At 53.1% G+C, this 17,160-nt stretch overlaps 2 protein-coding genes across 3 annotated transcripts in view; one reads left to right on the forward strand and one right to left on the reverse strand.

The window, feature by feature from the left end:
* The window catches only part of TBC1D17 (TBC1 domain family, member 17), a 19,999-nt gene extending 11,710 nt beyond the window's left edge, over positions 1-8,289 (reverse strand). The window contains exons 1-6 of one of the 2 annotated variants that reach the window (XM_006898646.1): positions 8,269-8,289; positions 7,726-7,824; positions 7,451-7,525; positions 6,175-6,298; positions 4,337-4,544; positions 324-435 (exon numbers count right to left, since the gene is read on the reverse strand). In XM_006898646.1, coding sequence (XP_006898708.1) covers positions 324-435; positions 4,337-4,544; positions 6,175-6,298; positions 7,451-7,525; positions 7,726-7,824; positions 8,269-8,289 — 639 coding nt within the window. The remainder of the gene's footprint in view (positions 1-323; positions 436-4,336; positions 4,545-6,174; positions 6,299-7,450; positions 7,526-7,725; positions 7,825-8,268) is intronic. The other variant, XM_006898647.1, reaches the window with a different exon arrangement.
* A 1,032-nt stretch (positions 8,290-9,321) lies between these two features.
* AKT1S1 (AKT1 substrate 1 (proline-rich)) lies at positions 9,322-16,165 on the forward strand. The gene is made up of 5 exons (XM_006898648.1): positions 9,322-9,374; positions 11,309-11,685; positions 14,359-14,436; positions 14,508-14,677; positions 16,022-16,165. Exons 1-5 carry the CDS (start codon positions 9,322-9,324, stop codon positions 16,163-16,165), a joined length of 822 nt encoding a protein of 273 aa, XP_006898710.1.
* Positions 16,166-17,160: the final 995 nt, after the last annotated feature.

The following is a 17,160-nucleotide window of genomic DNA, read 5'->3' on the forward strand; positions in this document are numbered from 1 at the left end:
CAGCCACTACAGCCCACCACTTACTGTCTCACCTACAACAGTCCACCCCTTTCCTCCCTCTCTCACTACAGCCCACCACCCACTGTCTCACCAGCTACAGCCCACCCCTTCCTGTTCCAGCCACTACAGCCCACCACTTACTGTCTCACCTACAACAGTCCACCCCTTTCCTCCCTCTCTCACTACAGCCCACCCTCCCTGTCACACCCACCGCACTCTGCAGCTCTGCATCTCAACCACTCCAGTCCATCCTTTTTTGTGTCACCCCGCTGTAACTGGACAGGCTCTACACCCACTCCCCGCCTAGGTCTGGAGTGACTCACAGATACCACGTTGGAACTGTCCTGGTCAAAGAGCTGGAGGTGGTGGAAGGAATTGGAGAGAGCAGAAGAGTCGTGGGGGAAGACAAGGTAGAGGCGGGGGTCCTGTGGCGAGCTGCGAGGGGAGAGGGAGCACGCTCTGGTCAACGATGGGGGGAGGGTCTTGTGCCCACTCTACATGCACCCCCCCCCAACCACCTTGCTGCAGAAACCAAACTGCTCTTGGAGTTGTCTCAGCTCAGCCCCTCTGAGGGTGAAGGTCTGTAATCAGTTAGCTCCAAATGGTGAGCTTATAACCCAGGGCTGGTGAGTGCCAATGAAGACGTTCCTGCTCAAGAAGCTTGAGTCACGTGACAAAAGCAGGACCAGGCGAGCTCTGGTGGCCTAGTGGCAAGAAGCTGCACTGCAATCCCAGAGGTGTGCGGTTCAAATCCACCTGATGTTCTGGTGGAGAAGGAGGGACCATCTCCTCCTGGACCAGTCAGATCTGATTTGTCAGTACGTGTACACACACACACACACACACACACACAAATTTTTTAAAAAGGCAGGACCAATGAGACACAGCCCTGAGACTTTTGCTGGAATATGAGGAAAGAAACAGTTTTCCATTGACTGGAGTTGCTAAGTCACAGGGAACAGCATGCAATGAAATGAGTTCCTTTATGTGGCCTTTTGACTTGGTTCTTTAAGTAAAGAAGTTGAAAGATTATTTCCCCCTGAACTTTTGCCCTACCTCTCTGAAACAAGCAACCTGGGCAAAGTGGGCTCTCAGACTGTTTCTCCCCTAGACAATCTTATCCAGGTTGACCGACATTTGTGAAAATGGTAAGAAATGAGAGAGTGATATCAACAAGGCCATCAGCCCCAAGCCGATTCCTACGAAGCAGACAGAAATGCTCAGACCCTACAGCCTTTTCACTAACTCTGACACCAGCTCTCAAGACACTCTGTATCTTTGTTGTTGCTGTTGTTATGTGCCGTCGGAGCTCTGGTGGCCTAGTGGCAAGAAGCTACACTGCAATCTCAGAGGTGTGCGGTTCAAATCCACCAGATGCTCTGCTGGAGAAGGAGGAACAATCTCCTCCTTTACCAGTCAGATCTGATTTGACGGTACACACACACACACACTCTGTATCTTTAGGTTTGATAATTCATTTTACAGTGGCCACAGAGAGCTCAGAGACAAGATTCACAATCACGGAGCTTTAGGGGGGAGAAAAAACCATGACAATTTAGGATCAGCAGTTGCTTGATCAGAAGAGCATGTCCGGCATGCTTACAGGTGCATCACTCACCAGCCCTCAGCCTCTCAGGCCAGCTCGGCCTCTGCCCCACTCGGCTATGCTCTTTAGCTCAATGGTTGGCAAGCCGAGGTCTTCTGACAAGTGCCTAGGGGCAGCCTCCTCCACCAGCACGGCTCCTGTCCACAGACACTCAGCTTTCCTGCTCAGCGGGCCAGAAAGGTCGTCACTCCATCTACTGCTGCCACCGTTTCTCTGCTCCTGCTGCCTCCAGTAAGCCCTCTCTTCTCTCCGTTTCTTGGGACTCGAAGGTTCTCAGGGCAGGGATCCTGAGTCCCAGGGACACGCTCCACTCCTAGCTCTTCTTACTGGGAGTGAGATCCCATGGGACTGCTCTGGGACAGCGCTTTTTAAGCTCAGCTGGATAGCAAAACTAGTTATTGTGTGTGTACTGTCAAATCAGATCTGACCAGTACAGGAGGAGATTGCCCCTCCTTCTCCAGCAGAGCATCTGGTGGGTTTGAACTGTATACCTCTGTGATTGCAGTGCAGTGTCTTGCCACTAGGCCACCAGAGCTCCCTAAATATTTTTATTTTATTTTATTATTTTGTGTGTATACTGTCAAATTGGATCTGGCTGGTACAGGAGGAGACTGCCCCTCCTTCTCCAGCAGAGCATCTGATGGATTTGAACCGCATACCTCTGGAACTGCAGTGCAGCTTCTTGCCACTAGGCCACCAGAGCTCATGGATAGCAAAACTAATTAACCCCCTCCCAGGGATGTAGCAGACTTTATTTGCCCGACTCCACTGCAATAACCCCTCACTTGCATTATTGGAAACCCATCCAATCCCCTTGGTAGGACACAGCCACCTCCTCTGCATAATCCCACCCACTCATTTGGTGAGAGCTACCAATCCGTGGAGAATAAGGCCGTAGAGAGAGCAATCAATAGTGCAATGTAGTAAGAAAACTGCTAACAACTTGTGGTTTGATACCTTTTCTGTAATCATTCTCTGTGATCAGTTTGCAGCTTACAACTCATCAATATGCTATATAAAGTAATGATCTGAGGACTATGAAAAGAAAATAAAGTAGTTCATGGCCCAGGCTGGGGAAAGTGCGGGAGACAGACACACAGGCCTTCAAGTTGACGTGCCCTTTAAACCCATATGAAAAACAACATCATCAGTCAGGAAGCAAAGAGGAGACAATGAACCTCCAAGTAGAGCTGTAACACGGGTCAAGGGTTGAAATACTAAAGACAGAAACTGGCTCATGAGGGGTTCAGTGTCAGAGTTTGGGGTGACATGCGGCAGAATCGAGAAAAGCCTGCCCAAACGGGCTGGGAGGATCCTGTCCTCGGTGGGCGCCAGGAGGCCTTCCTGAGGGAACTGCAAAAGGGTATGTATGTATGGCAGAATGAGAAGAACTAAGAAAAAGCTCCTCTTTGGGGACCTGACATGCCCCTTGGGCGTAAGCCTGAGCTATCCCCTGTAACGTTCTTTTTTTTTTTATTGTATTATTTTTATGTGTACCGTCAAATCAGATCTGACTGGTACAGGAGGAGATTGCCCCCTCCTTCTCCAGCAGAGCATCTGGTGGATTTGAACCGCGTACCTCTGGGATTGCAGTGTAGCGTCTTGCCATTAGGCCACCAGAGCTCCCTCCCTATAACGTTCTTAACACCCCCCTAAACTATACATACAGTCTGTAAATTCTGTGTGACCTCTGTCCCAGGACTGATCATGATTTATGTCAGCACCCCACAAATGAAACGTTTTCTGATGCCACTTGCTAGCATGGTAGACACACTCAGAGGGAGAATCAAACAACCCTGTGTAACATCCTGTGATTAGAAGTCAGCACATCAGCTCCCTTCTCATCAAGTAAAATGTAAATAAAAACCATGTACCATAGAGTCAGTGGCTGAACTTTTGACAAGTGGACTGCTAGACCTTTTTTCCAAGGCAACTCTGGGTGGACTAAAAACTCTAATCTTTTTGGTTAGCATACAACTACCCAAGGATGCCGTATTAAGCCAACGTTGTCGTTAAGTGCCGTCAAGTCGCCTGTGACCCATAGCACCCCTATGTACAGCAGTTCTGAAGCCTGACGTGTCCTGAGCCAGTCTCACTGACTCTAAGACACCAACCATTCCCCCAGTCACCGTATCAATCCATTTCAACCGGAGTCTTCTTCTCCTGTGCTGTCCCTCCACCCTTCCGAGAAAGATGTCCTTCTCCAAGGACCAGTCTCTCCTGGCCACGTGCCCAAGTATGTGAAACGGAGGTTCAAAATGCTAGCCTTCAAGGAGAAACTTGTTTTCACCCTCTCCAAGATAGACCTATTTGTTTTCTTGGCGGTCCATGGCACGTTCAAGACTCTTCTCCAGCGCCACAACGCAAAGGCATCAATTCCTCCTCTATCATCCTTAGTCACTGTCCAGCTCTCTGATGCACAGCAAATCATTGTGAAGACCAGGGCCTGGATCAGGGGCACTTTAATCTCTAGACTGACCTCACTGCTTCTCAGTACTCCGGAGAGGTCCCTGACAGCAGATTTACCTAATGCAATTTGTCTTTTGATTTCCTGACCGCTGGTGCCAAGAAAAGACAAGTCACTATTACCCTTTCATTTCTTAGTTTTATCACCTAGTGAGTCCTTTCTAAGCATTTTTTTTTTAGGTTCTCTCTTGCATTTCTTTCAGGACCCTAAGAGGTCAGGACATAGCTGTATTGGGACGGGGCACAGCAGTGGGTGATACTCACCTGGCCAAGAGAAGGTAGCGGCTGAGGACACGGAGCAAGGCACGGGTGCCCCCACAGTGGAAGTGCAGGGCAGGCAGGGAGCCTCCAGCCTGGGTCACCAGAACCAGGTAGGCCCAGTTCAGGCCTGGCTTCGAACGGCGGATGGACTTGAGCTCTCCCAGGCTCACAGAGAAGGCCCAGGATCCCTGGGAGGCACTGGACTCGGCACCTAATGAGGAAGACACCATGTTGGAGGAGGGCACGAGGAGTCAGAAGCGGCCCTGTTAACTGAGGGCACTCCCTCAGCACACAATCAACTCCCAACAGGCCCTCCCCGGGCCAGACCAGAACCTGTCCTCGGGGAGTTCTGAGTTATGTTTGTTTCTTTGGCAAGATCTCCACTGGATTAAAATCGCAAGGTCGTTCCAAAAAGAAGACAAGTGTGACACATACCTCCTCTAAAACCCCAGACTCCCCAAGACCCCAGAATTCACGTAAGGATAATTATCTTCAACCTCGTACTGCCAGTTCAAGTCTGTTCTCTCCTACCTCACCTGACCTCCAACCTTCTCTTCACTTCATACCCCCCAAAAATAAAAACCTCGAAGGGTGCAAGAATGAATGAATGGAATCCCAAAATCTCTGTAGATGTTCATAGAAATGAAAAATAAACAACCTAAATTTAAAAAAAAAAAAAAAAAGGCTCTTGGCTTCCTAAACAAGCCAGTCCCTTGTGCCGTGGACCCTGGACCAGAACTCCCAAGTGTGACTCAGAACCAAAGTTTGCTAGCACCTTAGAAGGCTCCCCGATGCCCTGGGGGTTGGAAGCCTCCTCTGGCTCCCACCATATCCCATGTAACTGTGGAGAGCATTTTTCACTGGTTGCATCTGTAGCCTGCGCTGGCGTAGCTAAATCTTTGTGGGGCAGTATTCACTTGGGGAGTCCATGGCCAATCTTAGCAGACCTGGAGACTTTGTCTTTAATGCATGGGCTGTGAATTTAAAGTTCAATAATTCACATCCACTGTGTGCTTTGCAGAATAAAGGTATAGCAATGTGATTCTGTGAAGATAACAGTTTTGCAATCCCTATGGGAAAGTCTGCTGTTAGGGACCTCTCCAAAGTACTGAAGAGCAATGGTGTCTCTCTGGAGACTAAGGTGCGTCTGATACAGGCCATGGTCTTTGCAATCACTTGTTATGAATCAGAGAGTTGGACAAGGACAAAGGAGGATAGAAGGAGAATTGATGCCTTTGAGCTGTGGTGCTGGAGACGAGTATTGAGAATACCATGGACTGCTAGGAAAACAAACAGACTCGTCCTGGAAAGGGTTAAACCGGGCTGCTCCTTAGAGGCAAGGATTCTGAGGCTTCGTCTGACAAGGTATGAACATGTTGTGAGGAGAGACCGGTCCTTGGAGAAGGACATCATGCTTGGGTGGGTGGAGGGACAGCGCAGGAGGGGAAGGCCCTCTATGAGGTGGATTGATTCAGTGACTGGGGTAATCGGGATGGGAGTGTCAGAGACAGTGTGATTGGCACAGGACAGAGCGGAGTTTAGGGCTGTTGTACATAAGGTCGCTATGAGTCTCAAGCGACTCGACGGCACATAACAACAACAACAACAACATGAAACAGGTCTACTGCTCTGCCCCCCTGGGTCACAACAAGGCAGAATCAACTACACGATAACAAGTTAACTCCACCAGCAGACGGCACGAGTAAGGCTGTAAATCCCAAAGGGCCAGGCGAGGCTGGTCTTGGTTGGAAACCAGCCCCAATGACTGAGCAGCAAAGTCTTTGGAGCCATGAGGATGGGACGAACCCGATCCCGCCTCTAGGGGCACCTGCTCGGCTTACCTTTCCTGGGCTCCGTGGGGCGGGGCCGTGGCCGCACGGTGCTGATGACGGCCCAGTCAGGTTCATAGCCAGGGTCAAATGTCGGTTCCTCCTCCGACGTGCAGGAGTCACCCCCGCTGGAGTCCTGGAGGGAAAGAAACAAAAAAAGCAAATGAAGAACTGTGCATTCAGAGATCTTCTGAAACGGAGCCATTGGGGGGCCTGGAAAGAGGCCCCGTCAAACAAAGAGGGAAATGGAAGCTCAGAGAGGTCACCCAGTGTGGCCAGAACAGGACTGTAACCCAAGTCTGTCAGTAGTCTGAGACGCATGGCACCACGGCCCGAGGAGGGGATGTAGGTACGTGTCACGGAGCAGGTAGGTGGGGGGGGCAATTCTCGCAGTCACTGCTCATAAGATGGGTGGGAGCGGCAAAAGGCTCCTGTGGCTCTTATCTCACACCAAGCAAAGAGGCCAATCTTCACTTCCCTCCGTACAGAGCCTGGGGCTGACTTAATCTTCCAGTGCCCAGACTCTGGCTGTGTGAGCGCGGGAGGCAGCTCTGCTGATAGAGCTTCCTGTCCCCTGGCTGGCCCTTCCAGAGGATACGGTGTTCTTGAACTCAACAGGGCCGGCCCATAAGGTAGCAACTTCCTCGGTGCTGTCATTCCGTTGTGAAAATCCCAGAAGGCCCTGATGTTTTACATTTCACTCCTGCCAGTGGCTGGGGGAGACTCTAACTGCTATAATGGAACACTGTGCTGTTTAGACCAAGGAAGATAGAAGGCCCCCCAGTCATGCTTCAACCCAATAGCTGTTCTGTCCTCTCTCTCCCACGGTGGCAGAACAAAGGTTGATTCATCCCATCGCTCTCTTCCTGGCCTTCCTGAGAGCTCTGAGAACACTGACTGTCCACGTCCAGCCGGGAGGAGCCGAGAGGAAAGCCATAGGCCACATGAGGAACATTCAGGACATGGTGATGGGACTGAGCTTCTTCCGGCATGAGCCCGCACGGCTGACTACACAGGCTGGTCCACCCCTTTGCACCTAACAGGGCTTTCCAAGGAAGTCAAGGGGCTGAGGGCGCAGCTGTCCCCTCGGCCAGGGCTCCAGATAGCTACTCTTCAGGAAAGGCCACTGTCAACTCCATTGCACAGGACGTGAAACTGAATAGCCAAAAGGATTTGGTCCCCAAGTGGGCTCCCATGTGAGAGAAGGGCTGAATTTATGTGAGATTCTTTCCCAATGTTCCAGCCTCAGACAAACCCAGCAGAAAAGGGAGAAGCCAGGGACGCCTACCTTCTTGGAGAAGAGGATTTGGGTGGAATCGCCAGCCTCCTCGACAGGAGCCCAGTGCAGGAGAACGTCATTGTCCTGAGAGAGGGGACAAGGGTTACAAGGGACTTCAAGCCACGCTGCCCAAACCGTCATCCCCAAACTTTGCAGGGAAAGTCTCCCAGATTTCCTTCTGAGCCCCTCACTCCAATCCCACCCTCAGCCCTGCTTAAGTGCCATGCCAGACATCAGGATCTAAAGATCGATCCCCACTTCCACGCTGCCCACCCACGACCCACCTTCTCTACGACACGGATGACGCCAGCGATGAGGGAATCTGGATCCTGGTGCTTCTTGGCACTCGTGTGCAGGTACACACCCCCCTTTTCAAACACCACCTAAGGGCGGGACCCAGGGAGGGGCAGGGCGTAAGGAAAAGACATCAAGGGGGCGGGTCCAGGGAAAGGGGCTCCCCGACCCCCACCAGGGGATAGGCGCCCCTGGTTCTGGGGGGAAGGGGCTGGAGAGTGGTCCAGGAAAGCAGAAACCCGTGCAGCATTCGGAAGCCAGTGCACCCCAGCTCGTCCCCAGCTAGAGGGGTGCGCTTCGGAGGGGGCGTGGCCCAAGAGAGCGTCTCAACTGCCCGAAGGGGCGGAGCTAAAAACAGGACTCCCGCCCCCCCACCCCCAGGGAAGTGGCATGGAGAGTGACAGCGTGTTTATAAGAGAATGGCGTCTGCTCAGACCCGCCCTGCGTTCCCAAAGACCGGCCAGAGTCCGGGCGTGAAGCTGATAACCACGGGGAGGTGTTTCAAAGCCACCGCACGCGCGATCCCCGCTTACCCGGTATTCAGATCCCGCCATAGCCTCCGCCAAGGCCCCACGGCACTAGCCACCTCCTCTTCCGGGTTAAGCGGGGAATCACATCCGGGTATAAGACTTTCCCCCTCAAGTCCAGACAGTGGTAGCGCTCCTGTTTATTGTCCTGCAGGGAGCGGGCCAAACTATCACTTGGAAGTGGGGTGGTTACCCGGAGTGACAATCACGTGGCACAGGCGCCGAAGGCGGAGCCGGCCAGAAGGAGGGCGCATGCGCAGTTGGGCCGCCCTCGCCACGAAGAAAACAAGAGGGCGGGACTAGAAGCCCCGCCCCCTAGCCACTGCCCACTTAGCAACGCCTACTTCCTTCTCCATATTACAAACTGGCACAGAGGCCAAAGGAGGTGCCATTTTGCTTGAGGGCAAAGCCCAAGCTTGGGCAGCTGTGGCCATGTTAATGCGGGGCAGTCCTGTCTCTCTTCGGGGCGCGACAGCGAGGTGCTGGAAAAGAGGAACTGATAAAGTGAAAGAAGGTGAGAGGCGCTGAGGGATGCAGTGGAATGGGGTGAAGCCGCGTAGACTCCTCGAACGAAGCATTCCCAGAATTCCTGAGTCACCATCGAGAGGAAGCCGGCTGAGTCGCCATGTTTAAGCTGGGCAAGCTGAAGCAAGAAAAGCTGCCTTAGTGGGTCTTCGCCAGCCTTTGTGCTGATGGGGAGAGGGGTGTAGGGAAAGCTCATACACAGTTACGGGCCGATGAAGCCAAGCTAGTCACTATGTTTATTAATGGGCACTGCTTTCCTTCACTGCCGTATACATTGATAATGAGTATTCTGGGACTGGAATAAGTGTGTGCAGAATAGCGCTATTTCTAGGGAGCAAACCGGAAGGGTCTCGGCTTGCATCTGAACAAGCTGAAGCTTTCCTGTCATCCTCAGTCTTATGGGCACCCTGCTATCGGCCACTGCGCCCCACTGAGGTCCAGATGAAGTCCCCTGGTCACAGGCGGCCAGGCTAAGGGAGGCAGGCGGTGCAGTGGAGGAAGGCTAACCACGCGGAAGTGACGCAATGCACCGCCATGTCTTTTGAGGGCCGCGACGGCGCCGGCCCGGCCATGCTGGCTACGGGCACGTGAGTGGAGGCGGCGTTGCGAACCGCGGTGTCGGGGGGATTTGGCCGTCTCGAGGCCGAGGGGATCTGGGAGGGCGAGCGATTCTCGGGAGGGGTCTCGCCGGCATAGATCAGGGGGCAAAGGTCATCCAGGGACCCTTCTCTGAAAGCTCAGAAGGGATCACCTGCGGGGACTGTCCTGTCTCATCCGCGGCAGATCCTAGACAGCCTCATCCCGCGGCCTGAAGATCCACTAGAATTCTTACCTCGGTCATGGACTGTGTCCATGGGGCTCAAAGGGTGGACTGGGGGGTCTACGGGTTGCCCCTCACCCGCTCAAAGGCGGGACTTCCGGCCACGGCCCCCACCTGGGCGGGATTTCCTGTCCCACCTCCCAGGGTTCTGGGTTCTCAGATGGACCCTCAGGGCGAGGTTGGGAGGAGGCTGAGCTAACGCCCCTGTCACGCACCATGACAACCCACACTAGGTGCATCCTGGGGTTCCTCCCACCCTCAGGTGGGCGGAGCTTCCAGTTTGACAGGTGGATGGACAGAGTTCTGCAGGATTCTTATCACCTCTTTCTGGGCTCGACCTCCCTCCTTCTTTGCACTTTTGCCTCTCTTCCCTCTTCTCCTTGTGCGAAGTCCAGTCACCTTACCTTTCTCCTTCCTCTCCTGTTGAGGGCAAGTCTCACCTCCTTGTCTTCACCCCTTAAATCTTCCTCCATGAGAATAGCCTGATGGGAAGATTGTCAGCATGAAGGGGAAGGTGTTGGCTTTTCCCCTCCTACGGAGGAATCCAGAGAGGTCTGGGGCGGTCCCTCCTCATTTGGACCCAGGTCTTTTTTTGGGGGTTAGAGAGGCTCAGGACTCATCCACTCCCAATTCACTTTTCAGCCATGCGTCCTGGGGTGGCAACCCCAGAGAGTTTCATCCTGCTGCCTCCCAATACCATAGTTCAGAGAGTGTAATCGTGATACTCCCTTCCAGGAAGTCCCCAGTTCTCTACAAATAATAAGGCTGTTAATGGGTATGAACCCCACGCCGGGCCCTGCCAACCTCTGGCTTGGACCTGTCACAGCACTGCTCTGGGATTTTATGTGGGAGCCCAGAGGAAGGGGCTGACTTGCATAGGAATGAGTTACCCTGATGTCAAAGGGTGGATGGGGAATGAGTAGCTTCCGTGGGAAGGCTACAGTGGACCGTGTTGATTGTGATACGGAGGCAGGGCCACTTGGCTCTGGGCCTACATTGTCAGGTGCCTGGAACCCAGATCAGGAGACACTGTGGAGCTCTGGGTTGTAGGACCCTTCTGGTGAGCTGGAGGCTGGAAGGTGGGCAAGGGTTTAGGGCAACTCTCTCCAAAAGTAGTAGAATGCTAGCCATATATATAATTTAAATTTTCTAGATGTCATAAGTCAAATTAGATTTTTTTTTCGAATTAGATTTTTTTAAAAAAAACCCAAAAACGGATGACATGAATTCTCATAGAATGTGTTAGGTAGTCAATCTGTGTGAAATATATTCGTTTTCTCATCCTGTTGTTATCATAGTTCTAGCCATGAGGTAGTGTGATTTCTGTTATTTCATACTGCTTTCAAATTCCAGTGTGTATTTGACACTAGCAGCACATCTCAGTTATATTTACAGTGTCGTGAAGCTCCCACAGTGGACAGAGTAGATGTGGGGCCGTGGGTTCAGATGCAGAAATGAGTGAGGTGGGAAGGTATGGAGACAGTGGCCAGGTGACTTGGGTAGTCAATGACACCAATTCCTGGATCACACAATTGCTGATGAGTAGTGGGCTTGGGGGAAGGTGCTGAGCTCAACTCTGATGTGCCAGGTGGCGTGGACGGGGTCTGAGCTGCAGCTAAGCGACAGCTGCTCAGGTGGGGTTGGAGTTGGGAAGTGCAAGTTGTCGGAACCACATCACCTGAGCCTACCTCTGACCCACAGGGCGCGGATGGCGTCGGGGCGCCCCGATGAGCTGTGGGATGCCGTGGTGGGGGCCGCCGAGCGCTTCCGGGCCCGGACCGGCACCGAGCTGGTGCTGCTGACAGCTGCCCCGCCCCCACGCCCGGGCCCCTGCACCTACACCGCCCATGGCCGGGGGGCCCTGGCCGAGGCCACCCGCAGCTGCCTCCATGACATCGCTCTGGCCCATGGGGCAGCTACTGCCGCTAGACCTCCCATGCCCCCACCACTGCAACAGCCACCTAGCCCTACACGGAGCACGCCTCAGCCAGCCCTGGCCAAGGAGGAAGATGAGGAGGAGGATGAGCCAACAGAGACGGAGACCTCTGGGGAAAGGCTGGGTGTCAGCGACAATGGAGGTGAGATGGGGCAGAGGCTGATGAGGCTCATGGGTGGGCAGTTGCTTCCCACCCCTAGCCACTTTTCCCAGAGCGGGCCACCTTATCTCTCAGCCCTGGTGATCCAGTCGTGAGACTGGGAGCCACAGAGGCCACCCCCAGCTCACTGTCAGGCCTTGGCCAAGTCACTTTTCCTTCTGCGGGCCTTGGTTTTCCCACTCTTCCTGTCCTGGAGCCTGCCCAGTACTGTCAGAGCCTGGGCTCACATACCATGCATCCACAGCCCTTGTCTGGGGCTCTAAGATTGCCTGAAGCATTGCTGTCCTGGTGTGAGGAGACCAAAGAGACTGTAGGGAGGGAAGGGGAGGGGGCTTCTTGAGCCAGGAGCAGGATTGGAAGTGTTTCTATATCTGGAGCCGCAAATTCCCAGAAGACCAAAGAGCTAAGGAAGGGCTGCAGCTGACAGCTGAGGACGCCACAGGAGAGGGGCAGCCAGCTGTCCTCATGGGTATTTGGAGGTGAGAGACTTCCTCTCAAAAACTAGACAGTAAGATTGTCAGGGCCCTAAAGGGTACATAAGGATTTTTCAGGTGGTTCAACAAAGCAAAATCAGTCAAACCCAGTTAATTCTGATATATGGCAAAGCTAGGACAAAGTAGAATCATCCCACTGGGTTTGTAAGACTGTAGGCATTATAGAAACAGATGGTCAAGGCTTTTCTCATAAGGAACAGCTGGTGAGTTTCAATCACCAACCTTGCCGTTAGTGCTCAGCCTGTTCACCACCTAGGCACCTTTCCTCAGCATGCTGTTGTCATTACCAGTGGTGGCCGCCTCAGGAGAAAACCCTTATAGGATTAAAGGGCATCCTCTTAGGGTTAAAGGAGCTGAGAGCCTTAGAAACAAATCCTGGTGATGCCACCTTTTAGCTGTGGCATCTCAAGCAAGTGACTTCACCTCTGTGCTCACAGGTCACCATTTCTTAAACAACGATCATAATTGTCCTTCCCCCCCCCCCACCCAAAAGTGTAATAGATGGATAGAAACTCATTTCTGCCCATGATCAGGCCCAAAACCAGGGGTCCCAATTGTCTAGTGCTTCTAACAGGAAGATCACAAGTGAAGAAAAAAAAAAATGGAGTCCCTGACAATTTAGGAGAATAGAAGTATATAACTTTAAGGCACCAGCTCTAATGGAAGGCTTCCCCTGTCTATCAGATCTGGAGTCAGGTTCCTATCAATGTTCCACTGAGACTAGGAGTTTCTCAGCAGAGGGGCCCCAGGCCCAAAAGCTGAGCTGCAATCCTGGCTCTTCTTTCTTGGTGATGGTGATACTGAGGTCCGTCCCACTCTCTCTCCTCACTCTCCCTCCTTTTATCTCTTTTTTTTTTTTTAATTTTTATTTTGTGTGCGTGTACCGTCAAATCAGATTTGACTGGTACAGGAGGATATTGCGCCTCCTTCTCCGGCAGAGCATCTGGTGGATTCGAACCGTGTTCCTCTGGGATTGCAGTGCAGCTTCTTGCCACTAGGCCACCAGAGCTCCCCCTCCTTTTATCTCTTGTAAGATGAAAAGTGATGCAGACTACACTTTAAAAAGATGCCACCCGCCCATCAACAAACGAATAGATAGAGAAGCGGTGGTATATCCACTCAATGGAATACTACACCACGTTGAAAAACAAGGAACTCATGCAATATTATTCAAAGTGGGTGACCCTGGAGGACATTATGCTGAGTGAACTATCTCAGTCACAAAGGGACAAATACTGCATGGTGCCACTGTTGTAGAATGGGTCTGACATCAGGGTGTGGGGGTATGACAGAAAAACTGGATAAATTATGTATCTTGTATTGAAACAGATGAGGGAAAGAACAGATTAGAAGTGATATATGATTGAGTATTATGGTTAGCACAGGAATCCAGAATTAAGGTTGCATAGAGAAGTGTATTCGGGGTGGGGGTGGGGGGAAGGGATGTGGGAATTGTATACTAATGAAGGAATTTTTTTTTCTTTTTTTTTTTCTCTCTTCGGAGGGGGGAAGCGAGCTGGTGGGGAGGGGTGGGCAGGGAGAAAAGTGCGGCAATGAATGAATGGAAATCCAAAATCTCTGTGAAAAAAAATGATAAAAATTTTAAAAGAAAAATTAAAAAAAAAAAATGATGCCACCCATATGCAGATAAAGGGTTATATGACCTGACTAACTTGGGGGCCTCCCACTCTGAATTCCACACAACTGATTGGCTAACATCCCAAGACATCGTGGAGAATGATTATATTGTTTCATAGCCACCAAACCACCAGAAAAGGGAGCTCTGGTGGCCTAGTGGTAAGAAACTGTGCTCCAATCCTGAAGCCACCGAGTTCGAATCCACCAGCAGTTCCATGGGGAAAGGATGGGCAGTCTGCTTCCCTGCTTCTGAAAACCTACAAGAGGGTCAGCTGTGGGTCAGTTCTGACTCCACACAACAACAGCAACAAAGCACTGACAGGGCCCAACCAAGTTGACGCATATTTTGAGTTGAAACAATCTGTGACACTAGGGGAAGGGTGTTCTTAGCAGAAGGAACGTAACTGCTGAAGCCCAGAGGCTCAAAAGACTGGCAAACGTAGACAACATAGAGATGCTGGAGTTGGGGACAGTGGGGTACAGCAGGGACCCAACTGGCCCTGGTCTCCTGTACTGTCCACAGGACTCTTTGTAATGGACGAGGATGCCACCCTCCAGGACCTGCCCCCCTTCTGCGAGTCAGACCCCGAGAGCACCGATGGTGAGTTCCCCAGGCTGTCCCCGGCTGGGAAAAGGGCGGGGACAGAGCCTAAAGGCCACCTCCTCCCACAGACGGCAGCCTGAGTGAGGAGACGCCTGCCGGCCCTGCGGCCTACTCCGTGCCCCCAGCCTCGGCCCTGCCCACGCAGCAGTACGCCAAGTCCCTGCCCGTCTCTGTGCCCATCTGGGCCTTCAAGGAGAAGAGGACAGAGGCGAGGTCATCGGATGAGGAGAACGGCCAGGTGAGTGGCTCCTTGGAGAAGGGGTGAAGGCAGAGGGGTGCTGAACAGGTCTTGAATTGTTCCCCACATCCCACAGCACCTGTGAGCCCCACTCCTGGGACTACTCATGTTTTCTAGCCTGTCTTGTAGAGACAGCCTCACATCTCTGCTTATTGAGCACCCCTTTGCTCTGGCCAGGAAGACACCTGCCACTGAGCATATTGGTATTCCTGTTCAGGAGGAAGAAACAGGCCCAAAAGGGGTCAGACTGCCCCTCACCCCTCATCTTCCTGGTCCCTCTCAGGATTCTTCCCACCCCCTGGTCCTCTTCCTGGTCTCACTGGCTTTCTCTGTTGCCTATGACAAAAGCTCTCTTAAGCAGAGGGGAAACCGAGGCACTGAGGGTACGGAGACGTTTCCTGGGGCCTCAGAATGTCATGGGGCCAATCGGGATGAGAGCCCAGCTTCCTGTAGACTTGCAGGGAGGCATCCTGGGTCCTTGTGGACTCAGTATCTGAGGGTCATCTGCAAACCCCAGGGCTCAGTGTTGTTGGACACCAGGGACACCTGTACAAGCCATTGCTTGTGATCGCAGAGTGGAATGTGGGTTTGTGGCCACCTGCATGCTGGGTTTCTGGACAGACGGGTCCCCTCTGCCGATGACCGCATCTCAGCCCTTTTTGGCAGTGGGACCTGGGGCTACGGGCCAGCAGCATGGCAGGATACCTCCAGGACAGTCCACTCTGGAGGGAGATATGGAAGGGATCCGCTCTGTACAGCCTGGGAATTCCACCCAGCTCAGAAACCAAGAGCCTTCCAGTGAAGCTGGACTCCCAACCACCCCTTTGGCCCGAGGAGATCTGCCTGTAGTGTGTCCACGGCTGAATCTTCACTTTCTCCTACCAGCCTTTCTGTTAGCAGCCTATCGCTTAATTCACTGCACCAAAATCCACCCTTTCGCAGCGGTCACTGTGCTGATAGCTTTTAGCCCGCCCAGGGACCTCAGCTACCATGTTACCCTGTTTTTTGATGGGAAAGACTGAGGTTAGATGGGTAAAGCCTCTTGTTCGCTGTGGCAGAGCCCCAAGTGGAATATGAGTGAATCTCAAGTGTAGACTTAGGTGAACCTGGGGCAGCGCTTGGCCCGGTGGTCAGCAGACAGGCGCTCAGCTGCTGTGGATACGGGCAGCTCCAGACCCAGAATGGGAGGAGAGAGAGTCAGGAGGGCTTCTGGGAGGAGGTGATGGCAGGGGCTCCTGCAACTCCTAAGAATGCAGGGTAGGGGGAAGGGTGTTCCTGCTCGGGGACAAAAGTGGGGCTGGGGACCCCTTCGGTGTTGACCCCGCGCGGTGGCTGTCTCCGCAGCCGTCCTCGCCGGACCTGGACCGCATCGCGGCGAGCATGCGCGCCCTGGTGCTGCGGGAGGCTGAGGACACCCAGGTCTTCGGAGACTTGCCCAGACCTCGGCTCAACACCAGCGACTTCCAGAAACTGAAGCGGAAATACTGAGGCCGGCGGCGCTCGCCCCCTCGCCACACACTACAACCCCCACCCCGGGGCCCGCCAATCCGTGGCACGTTCGGGACTGGCCTCGCGGTGCTGCCCAGGCCAGGACTGACCATCCCTGGCGATCCCGGCCTATTGACAGGGATGCCCTGCTGGCCCACGGCCCCCTCCTGCGCCGAGGCGCGATGCCAGTCCCGTCTCATGGTGGGGTGTGTCGCCCTTTTCTCTGCCCAGCGACAGGTCCTTTCCATTAAGGGATTGGCTCGCTCTCAACCAGGGGCGTGACTAATTGTAAGCACTCAATTGGTCAGTTTTTGCCGTTTTCTGCCTAGTAACAGACTCCTGCTCGCTCGGCATTGGGTGCATCGCCAAAAGAGCACAGTCAAGTCCCAAGATTGGGCAGTGGCAAACTACTGCCTAGTGACTGGGCCGCTCCTAAACTTTTAATTGGCTCGAGCTCTCTAGTGCTTGACCAGTCTCCCAGAAGTTCCCTTTTGCCTTTTATGAATTCTCCCACGAGATTGGCTCCTGTCCCTTGGGGGCGTGACCGAGCCTCTACCCGTGATCTGGATTGGCCTGAGGCCTTTAATTTACATTCTTTACACTATTAGGGGCTGGGATCACCTTTCCCTAAATAATCACCTTTCCCTAAACCCTGACAATTTTTGTCCCTCTGGCCCTCTCCTCAGGGATGGTCCAATCTTTCTACATTCTGACACCTTTTCTCATTGGTTCCATCCGACAACAGCCTGCCAATCAAAGCCCGTCCTTGCATCCAGGACGGTACCAGCTTCCGTCCCTCTCACCCCACCCCCACAGGTGCCTTAAAGGGCCCTCGTCCACCCAAGGTGGGGGGCAGGGGTCTCGCTCTCTGGCCCTAGTGTGGGGGAGAGAGTGGGGGATAGCGGTCGGGAGTTGGGAGGGGCGCTCTCAGAATAAAGAGTTTTACCTCTAAGAAAAGTGTGGTGTGTTCTTTCAACATAGCCTGAAGCTGATCA

This window comes from Elephantulus edwardii, unplaced genomic scaffold (genome assembly GCF_000299155.1).
Source record: "Elephantulus edwardii isolate Elephantulus edwardi_28Jun2011 unplaced genomic scaffold, EleEdw1.0 scaffold00236, whole genome shotgun sequence".
Taxonomy (NCBI): domain Eukaryota; kingdom Metazoa; phylum Chordata; class Mammalia; order Macroscelidea; family Macroscelididae; genus Elephantulus; species Elephantulus edwardii.

Coding starts and splice junctions, on each gene's coding strand:
- AKT1S1 (XM_006898648.1), top strand. CDS start 9,322: ATGTCTTTTGAGGGCCGCGACGGCGCCGGCCCGGCCATGCTGGCTACG. Junction 14,437..14,507: donor AGACCCCGAGAGCACCGATG/GTGAGTTCCCCA, acceptor CTCCTCCCACAG/ACGGCAGCCTGAGTGAGGAG. Junction 14,678..16,021: donor CGGATGAGGAGAACGGCCAG/GTGAGTGGCTCC, acceptor CTGTCTCCGCAG/CCGTCCTCGCCGGACCTGGA.